Raw genomic sequence first — 10,230 nt, 5'->3', positions numbered from 1 at the left:
ATCTCTTTTACACTTAAGATAACTTTAGGTGCATAATAATTAATTATTTTATTAATTATTATGTGCAAGTCTAGGTTTTCCTTTTTAGGGTTTCTGGACCTATTAGAGGTTGGATTCTTTTCCTTTGTATCATTCAATTATCACATTACACATTTTGTGAATATTGAGCTCTCATCTTTTTGAGCATATTTTATGTGTATTGCTTTTTCTGTTATTTGCTTCCTTGCTTCTCCTTGTAATAGGTTATTCAACTTGCAGAGATCTTTAGGCTCCTGTGGTGTTGTATTTCTCAACTCTCACATGGTATCAAAGCTTCAGATCTACAGCTATCTGTTCTTGTTTTGAGAATTTTTGTATAAGAAGCAGATCTAGGGTTTCAGGAAGTTATTTTTATGCACTTTGGGATTGGATTTTTTCTGAGCACTTTGGGCCTAAACAGACCTCACCATCGTTCTTAGAAGGCCCAAAAACCCCTATAGTCATATAAAACTTGCCTAGTTTTGACTTCTAAGCATCTGGGGGTAATTTTTCTTAGTACCAGGCCGTATGACCCTGGCACACAGTTCGAGAAAAAATTCAAAAAATAATAATTTTTGCCTTTTTACGGCATGTAGGCCATTTTTTTCATTTTTTGAAAAAAAAAAAAAAAAAATAAAAAATAAAAAATTTATGACAAGCGAAAAAAAAAAAGTTTTTGAAAAAAATAAAATTTTTTGAAGAGTGGGGTTTCGGTGGGTACCTCGTACCCTCTGACAGTTTGGCCATCGGCTATCAGTGCGGCATACCAGACCTATTAGTGTGGGTACCTCCCTTTCCGGCCCCCGCCGACCTTGCCCTCCGGCCCCCGTCTGGGGCCCTCTCTAGCCCTGCTTGCATTGTCCCCTCCCTGCGCCGCCACGCTGCGCCGCCCACCTTTGCCCTATGCTGCCCGTGCCTAGCCGCCGCTCCGTCCACAGGATCCCTACGCCACCCACACCCGACTGCCACTCCCTTCGCGGCCTCCCTGCGCCTCTCGTGCCCGTCAGCCACCACGGCTCCTCTGTCGGCAACCACACCACCTCTGCTCAGCCACTACAGTGCCACCTGCCCACCATCGGAGTGCCGCCCATAGGCCACCTCCGTCAGGCCCCTACCACCGGACCTCCATCCTCTTGTCTCTTTAAGGGGGGGTTCATTTTTTGACCATATCTTGAAAATATGGAGTCATTTTTTCGAAAACAAATAGGCGTCAGAAATCTGGTTCCGAGCCAAACCTCATGGTGTTGGATTTTTTTTCCAATTTTGTTGTTTGACTGTGTTTTTTTCTAGTCAAAGTGGGGTCTTTTTTTGCACTTCGAGAGCCGTAGAATGAGCATTCGAACTCCATTTTTAAAAAAAAATATATCATTGGAAAGTTTGTTCTATGTACTTTCCATCCATATGGGTTTTCTTTCTAGATTCTGCTTTACGAATATTTTCTTCAGTTTTTTGTTTTTCATCACTCTTTGGATATCTTGGTTGTTTCAAGTCCTTAGATCTCTTCTTTGATTAGGATGTCTCGATTTTGGTTCTCCTTTATGTTTCCAATCTTATTATCATTAGAGCATTTCATTTATGAAAATGCACTGAGATAAAGTGCCATCATGCATTGTTTACTTGGGATCTTGCACATCTTGTGCCTTATTGTACATGCACTACTTATAAAGTGTCATGAGGGGGTTGATGTTTGCCTTTTGTTTGCCATATACCTTTTTCCAGTGAGTGTTCCTTCCATGACATTTGCCTCATGTTGTGTGTCAAGTGAGTGTTCCTTCCATGACACTATGTACTTTCTTTGCACCTTCGATGTTCCTGGTTCTTCGTCGTGCAATTCTTGTTGGCTGTTCATTTCAATGTACCTATCCCTCTCCCTTTTTCAGCATTATGGGGAGGTTTTTCCTATTGGTTCTAAGGCTTCCATGGTTCGATTGATCAACTCTTTAGGCTTTGGTTTCTCATGCCATTTGTATCTTCGAGTTTAGTTGTTTGCCTTGTTTGCCTTCTGATTCAAGTAGTGTCATTTGAGGGAACTCATACAGATTATAGTCTTCTCTACCTGGTCCTGTTCTATTTCAGTGGAGGTTCTTCAGATCAATAGTCATTCTTTGACAGTGTTTGCAGGTTCTTCATGCTTCAGTGATTCTTCTGATCTTCTCTTGTTCCTATCTTATTTGGAATATTCTTGTTCGGAGGCTTTTTTAGTCCTTCTTCTTGCTTTTCCATCTCTATTTGGAGTAGAGTTTTTTTCCCACGTGGTTTTCTCTATTTCTTCAGTTCATAGAGATTTGGTTGTATTTGGATACATGATCAGGCCTTGTTGTCAGGACCCATATTTCCTACTTTTAGTAGTTGTTCTAGGTTTTAGCTCCAAAAACCCCTATAGTCATATAAAACTTGCCTAGTTTTGACTCCTGAGCATCTGGGGGTAATTTTTCTTCAGTACCAAGCTATACAGGAACCTAAGGATACAAGAGTGTTCTCCCACTTAGAAGGGGTAATAATATTAGAGCCTAGGTTCCCAGTTAGAAGAGTGTTCTCCAACTTGGGTAGAATCCGACCTAAGGACACAATGGTTTGTTTAGTATATATCTCTGCTCCAGTATTTGATGGCTCAATTTTTTCTATTTGGAGTCATAGAATGGATGTTTTCTTATCCTCTTTAGGATTTGATGTATGGATGTCATTTGTTGATGGTCTCCCTAGAAAGGTCAGTCTTCCTATTGGATTTGTAGAAGAAAGAAGAAATCAGTGCAATGAAGAAGCCATGAAGGCTATTTTCAGTGGACTCGCTAGTGATGTCTCTTCATAGGTGGGCAGGTGTAAAATAGCAAAGAGCTTATGGGAAAGATTGAAGAAGCTCTATGGAAATGAACCCTTAACAGTAGATCCTGCATTTGAAGGAAATATGAGAAATGCATCTCATATTTATCTGGACAACGAAGATAGATCTTCCAGCAGCCACCACAGTGAAGAAGAAGGGGCTCAACTTATTGTGGCCCAAGAATCTGAAAGTGGCTGGGCAATCACCTCTCCTCAAAAAGATGTGTTGAGTGGTGATGATGATGATGAAGAAGACATGGTAGATAGTTCTAGCCATCAAGATCCCTCTGATGATGAAGAAGCGGGAGAATTTGACCTTGAAGGAGAGCTTGTAAATACACTTGAAGAACTCAATAGAGTTAAAAGAGAACACAAGCTATTCAAGAATGCTGCTATTGTGGAACAAAACCAGTTAGTCAAATACCTTGAAGAATTAGAGAAATGCATCTCAGAGTTGAAGACTCGGGCAAAAGACACCAAGGTATACTAGTGTGAAGATATATCCTCTCAGCTAGAGATAAAGGACAAAAAAAACCAATGGTTGCTTAAAGAAGACAAAGGCCACACCTCTCCAGTTAGGAGTGATCCTCTAAAAGAGATTGACCTGACCACAACCGGTGTGGACTTTTAGACAAAAGTGAAGATCAATGCTATAAGGAGGAATCTTCATACAGATCCCAGAGGTAAGGGGAAGACAGGAGAAGAAAACCTCATCGGAAGCAGGAAGATGAGGAAGAAGCAAAGGAGACCCTCCACCAATAGAGGGAAAATAAATGATACCACCCATAGGGGGAAGAATGTGTGGGAGAAGAAGAAGAGATCAGATGAGAGAGGTGCTCAGAATGGACAACCAAGGGTCCATTCCCAAAAAGGAAAAGATGGGGATGCAAGACCGACAAGATTCTCTCATGCATGGCAGAACAAATATGTAAGTCATATGTCATCCTTTACCAGTTATTGTTCTACATGTAATGTTTATAGCCATAAGAAAAGGGAGTGTAGAATGAGATCTAGAAAGGATAATGTAGTATTTCATAGAAATCATGCTTATCGGAAGGATGTATCCAGAAGTAGATACATGCATGTCCTTTCTCCCGATTATGCAAAGATTGCTTGTCATAACTACAATGGATCTGGCCATAGAGAGTTTGAATGCAGGAAGAGGAACCTATAGTTACATGGAGGCCAACAAAATGGCCATGCTTTGCAGAAAAGTGAAAATAGAGCATATGGAAAGCAAAGACCTGCATGGAACAAGATGAGTGGTGTTTCTTGCTCCAACAAGGTATCCAAGGAGACTGGGTGATGGCTGCAATGACATGACAAGAAGAAGAAGAGCGAACTGGTACATTAGAAGGTTCCCTTGTCATGAGATTAGTACGGATGCTATGTGCTACTATAGCACTACTTCTAGTTGTAATGAAGAATCAAGAAATGGAAGGACCCATCAATAGAAGAAGGAAAGACTTACTCCCAAATCTGAAAATGGGAAGAAGAATGAACTCATGCAGGTATGGAGGAAGAAGACCATGGATCAACACAGTGCATTTAGGGCACATGTGATATCTCATAAGGCCTAAAGGAGATGTAGAATCTTAGGGGGAGCAATGCACATTGAAACAATCATTCACCCCCTTAGTAATGAAGGCAACATGGAAAACCATGTTGTTGCCGGCATAAAGGAAGAAGATGACAAGAGTGTGTAGGTGTTTCCTTGACTACACACCTATAGATCAATGATGGATCACTACTGCATGAATTAATGAGTGAAGGTTAACAATTGGTATCAAGTGTTAACCGGTATGTGCAGGATGTTACCGACATGAATACAAAATAGGTTATGTAAGACAATGAAGTTGGAAATTGCTGCAATAACCCCGGTAGTAGGGAATGTTGAGTTTATATCTCAGGAGGTATTGGAATGCCTTGAATGACATATGTTTGCCCCATGGTTGATCATGTAGGCTTGCGTGCTTTTGGGCTAACCATTTTTTCTTGGCATGATGATAACATTGTATGGGATTGTGTAAGTCCAGGATCATGTCATAAGCTGTGGTGGATACAATGTAGTTGAAGGATCATCTGATGATCACAAATACACAACTCAACAAGTATATGGTGAATAATGGAGTTCCAGTATTGTACCTAACCAAAGATGAGGACCTAAGATGTATGAATTAGGGGCAGTTAAAGTGCTCATCATGAAGAGTATCATAATGAAGAGTTGGTTTTATTGAACTTGGAAGGATACTGATTGCCTAGACTTCAAGAGATGTAAATTCTAGAGGTGTTAAAGGTTGACCGATAGGTGAGTAGTATTCATTGACACATCAACATTTGGTATCATTGTTTCAGCAAATTGAGTTTCAATAGCATAAGACTTGCATACCGGTGTCAGTTGATGGTTATATTCCCCACCTCAAGTGTTGTAACTTGAGAAGATGTAACAACCAGTGATAAGATAACAAGTGGCATCAGAGGAAGTGTTACATTTAATGAAGACAAAGGGGGAGAAATTATTTTGTCAGTGATCAGTACATACCAAGAGATATAATATCCTGATAGTGCCCTTTGTCATTGTGACAAAGGGGGACAAGAATTTTGTAGTATGTCAGATACTACATGCGTTGACATCAATGCCAAAGGGGGAGATTGTTGGCATTGTGTTGTCATTGCTGTCAACCGATATGGGATGATGACCAGTAGATGAGATGTAGGTACAAAATTGTTATGAATAAGTACAGGATGTGATATCTTGGACATCACCTTGTATTGTAGAACACCGGTAAAGGTAAAGAAGATGATCTCAGAGGTCATCAGTACACAAGTTAGCTTGGACATCACCTTGTGTTGTAGAACACCGGTAAAGGTAAAGAAGATGATCTTAGAGGTCATCAGTACACAAGTTAGTACCTGACTTATGTGTTGAGATAAAGTGGTGTTTTGAGCGGTTGTTTGTGATGAAGAGGTAGAATGTTACCTAATTCACATCAACACTGGAAGAGCAAAATGAACCGCTACACTATAAAGTTGCAGAACAACAAGACTCCCACTGAATGAGGAAGTAGTCATCATGAGAAGCAATGACTAATAGTAAATGTGCTCACATTAGACCACATGAAGAGCATTGCAGGATGCAGAAGACAAGGTGTTACTTCATCAAGCAAGTGGAGCTTATCTCCTATTATGCATTGAGTACATCATAGTTTGGAGAGATAAGAGTAAAGAGGTAAAGGTAAACACTTGAAGGATTGCACCGAACCTACTGGTGAATTGAAGGAATGTCCTAAGTGCATGAGATTAGGGTTATGCACCAGACTAGAAGAGAAGGCATGATGCCAGTATAGAGGAAGTATTAAGTGTTTGTCATCTTGACAAACAAGTTGTGATATGGTCAAAGATAATCGGGGAAAAGGCAAGGTTGAGTAGATACAAATAGAGGAATTTGACCTGACTAAAAGAAGATGGAGCCTTGAGAAAGAATGATGACATGGTGTCATCAAGAGTGGTAACCAGTATGTAAGTCTACCGGTTATATAAGCAAGGTGTAGTTGTAGAAGACCTCCCCATTGTGGGAATGAGCATACTTAGGACTTACCAATATGGAGACTGGCTGGAGATTTTCATTGATAGTTCAAGATGAGAGAAGATATGATAAGGTAACTAGTAGAATGGTTGAGACCAGAGGGGTTAGCAAACTAGAAGAAGTAAGAAACCGTTGGGGTGGTTGGTCGGCGATCCTACTTGGACCAACTTGAAGTGCCAAGCTGGCAGATAGTCAACATGGAGTCAACATGGCAAACCCAATTTTGGATAAAGATAGAATGTACATTGACAAGGTTGTTGCAGGGTTGGTCTTCTTTAATGAAAGACCACACAAATCATGGGACTTGTTACAGAGCAATTGCAGGGGTTTGAGGCTCGAGGTCTAGAAGACAACTATGAGACAGCTAAGAGTAATTGAGAACATCGAAGTGATGAAGGAAAAAACTCGACAGATCATTTGTGATGGACCAAAGGATTAGCTATAAGGGTAAAAAGAAAATCACCAGGAATGAAAGGCATGATCGAGGAGATGTGCATTCAGATGTCAAAAAGATCAAATCATGCAAGATCTGATTGGATTTAATTTTCCTCGAGGATGGTGAGGAAACCCTAACTTCCTAGATTTTGAATTGGTGTTTGGCGAGAAATCTGGGTTATAAGTAAAGAGACCAAAGAGATTAGTTTTTGCTACTGAAGAGAGAAGAATATGTTGTGATTGCAAAGTTGAAGACTTTTGCAAGTAAGAGAAAGTCAGCCAAGTGCTCAACAAGCTTCTGTGAAGAGAGTGGAATTGAGAGAAAATTTGTTTGAATCATTCAACCGGTTGGAGAGAATAATCTGTAGAGTGTGATACTGGTGATGTGCAAAGAGTGAGGTGTAGATCCAACAGAGAAGTAGCAGGAGTAGAGCAGGAAGAAGAGTGAGTCATAAAGGAGAGAAGGTACTCCACCAACATAGTAAGACATTTGATAAGGTTGCAAGATTCACTTGTAACATGATAACAACTTATGTATTTGAAGTTTACATTATCTCCTTGGGTTGGTGCCGTAAAGTCGGGGGTTGTTCCTCCTTTGGCTTGTAGGCCATAAATCGGGTAGGGGTTGGTGCTCCTTGGGTTGGTGCCCTAAACTTTGTAACTATGTTTTACTGTGAGGTTGGATTGGAGCAGTAGACTCCAACAACATTGCTCACCAAGGTTTTTCCCATTTTGGGTTTTCCTCATATATGCTAGTGTTATGTGATGTCTCCTTGTGTGTGTATGTGTATTTGAGTTAGTCTCATTACTAACCTGTAAGTTTGCATTGTGCTTGATTCACAAATTGGTGTCACTCATAGAGGATAGCTAAAGGGAAAAGTTTTGAGAACCACTGATTCACCCCCTCCCCCTCTCAGTGGTGCATTGTGTCTAACAAACACAATAGGTGGATCCATATAAGGTATCGATATTGCAAGTAATGATGGGAACCTTGGCAAGCACTATCCGACCTCCAACATTAAATGTTCAAAAAACTTTGATCCAAGAAGTGGTTACATATACAAAAGGGATTCCATATACCCCCCATTGAATGAGACTGCACAAATGACTCCCCTAACACAAACAACAACTATTAAAGTCCAAATGAATCCAATACAAATATAGTCCCATGAACTAGCAATGATTGCACCAATTGTCATTCCCACAACATGAGTCAACTCTAATATATAGCAAAACCAACCAAAAAAATTTCTTCCCCAAGAAGGTGTAAACATGATATCCCAATCTAGACCTCGTAAACATTGAAAATAAAAAACATACATGTTTGACAACTTGCCTATACAACTAGGGTATGCACAACCAACTTCTCAAGAACAAAATTTTGCTACATATTACTAATGGCAAGTGCAACCATCTATGAAAATTAGTGGTCCATATCAAAATAACAAGATTAACACATCAAGTGACACAACAACAACTAATTCTTCAACCACATCAAATAGGCCAACAACAACAATACGTGCCTCAATATCAACAATAGATATCTCAAGCTCCCTAATTCCAACAACAAATGACATAATTTGGAACTCAACAACAAATACTGATGACATGAATGCAATAACAATATCACCCATTGCTCACAATTCGAACTCAACAACAACCTATCCAAAAAATGCAACAATTCCAACCTCAAGTTCAAAATATAATGCAATTTCCACAATCCCACCAACAAAATCAGTATGAAGACACCACTCTAATGGAGTATGGTGACCCATCTAAGACATGCCAATCATAAGTACAACTCAATCCAGTATTCCCAAAGATCAAGAACAAAACCCTCTTGGAGGAATGGTATATAGACAACAAGGCCATGCAAGGATGAACCTCCTAGATGACAACCTCCTAATACCATGATGCAACAAATAGAGAAACTATCCAAGCAAGTTGAAGCATTACAGACAAGAGGAACCAAAATAATTTGCACATTGCAAGACTTATACATGCCTCCTTTTGACAAAAGTTTGTACATGCCTCCTTTCTCAAAAAATTTTAGTCCCTAATTTTGATAAATACTAAGGAAAAGTAGACCCAAAATATCACATTAGAGAGTTTTATGCCTCTTGTATGGAAATTATTATGATGATATATATCTCATGTGTATATTCCCACAAAGTTTGCCTGGACAAGCAATGGATTGGTATGCTCGATAACCTGGAAACATTAAGTCATGGAATGAGCTAGCTAAAAAATTCATTTGCAACTTTGCCTTCGATATTGACATTGAAGTAACTATGACTGACTTGTTGGTATTAGATTGTCATTGATGTCAACATTTAGTGTATAAAGAGCATAGATGATAAGTGTCTGAAAGAACAAGTGCAGCTGAACAAAGTGATGCTTCACACCCATTGGTCTGAGATGCAAAGGCATGCAGAGTTGATTGATGTCAATAGTTGTAGTACTGATGAAGATGTAAGAGGATGAGTGACCCAAAGGAAGATGAAGAAAAAGATGCAGCAATGATGAATATCCTAGAGTAAAGTTCAGATTGGTTGATATGGTGTTACATCAGGTTAGTAGAGTTGTGTAGGTTGAATGAATATGCATGCAAGTTGCATGGAGTCAATTGCCACAGAAAAAACAAAGATGAAAATTGGAAGTTTATTTGGTTGTACAATTGGATAGAGAAGAAATAGGTCTAACTCAGAAAAAGTGTAGGTACATAAATATATAACACATCATGTTAGTCGCACACAATTATAGGCAGTTTTAGTTGCCACAACATGTTAGTCACATAAGAGGATATAGAAGGAAAACATGGAGTGTGTTATTGGGATGTGAAAATGGACAAAGGAGGCACTAGTCAAAGTATGGTGAAAGAATTGGGCAAACTAGTCTGATTTAGAAAAAGTATAGTTGCAGTTGTACTAACATGGCATGTTAGTCACACTATGTTGCATCAATATGCGCATCACACCATGTTATCACTATCGCTATCTCATGGTCAACACTCTGCATTGACCAAAGGCTACTGCAAAATAATTTCAAGCATTTGGAGATGTGCATAACACACTGAGTTATTACTATTGCCATTTTGTTGGGCAACACTTCATTCAGACCATGACAGCCAAGAAAAAAAGAAGGTGTATATAACACGTAGATTTTGGTTTTTCATGACTTCGTTGGAAAACATTTTGAGTTGATTAAGGGAGCTGAGAAATAGTGAAAAATCGTATAGTACACAGATTATTGATCTTTTCTATTTCACAGTATGGTTTATGTGTTGACTAACGGGCTCTGAGAAACTGTGAAAGTACATAGCATGGGTGTTATTGACTATCGTCAGGGACTTTCACCATTTGGCTAAGGTG

The 10,230-nt window shown here is 39.5% G+C and overlaps 1 protein-coding gene across 1 annotated transcript in view; it reads right to left on the bottom strand.

Moving 5' to 3' along the window:
* Window positions 1–771: 771 nt before the first annotated feature.
* Window positions 772–10,230, bottom strand: part of LOC131860190 (uncharacterized) — a 197,734-nt gene continuing 188,275 nt past the window's right edge. The window contains exon 4 of the mRNA XM_059214569.1: window positions 772–1,039. Within this exon, the coding sequence (XP_059070552.1) occupies window positions 772–1,039 (268 nt within the window). The remainder of the gene's footprint in view (window positions 1,040–10,230) is intronic.

The sequence above is a fragment of the Cryptomeria japonica genome, chromosome 11 (genome assembly GCF_030272615.1).
Source record: "Cryptomeria japonica chromosome 11, Sugi_1.0, whole genome shotgun sequence".
In the NCBI taxonomy this organism is placed as follows: domain Eukaryota; kingdom Viridiplantae; phylum Streptophyta; class Pinopsida; order Cupressales; family Cupressaceae; genus Cryptomeria; species Cryptomeria japonica.
This window is presented reverse-complemented; position numbering and strand designations above follow the sequence as displayed.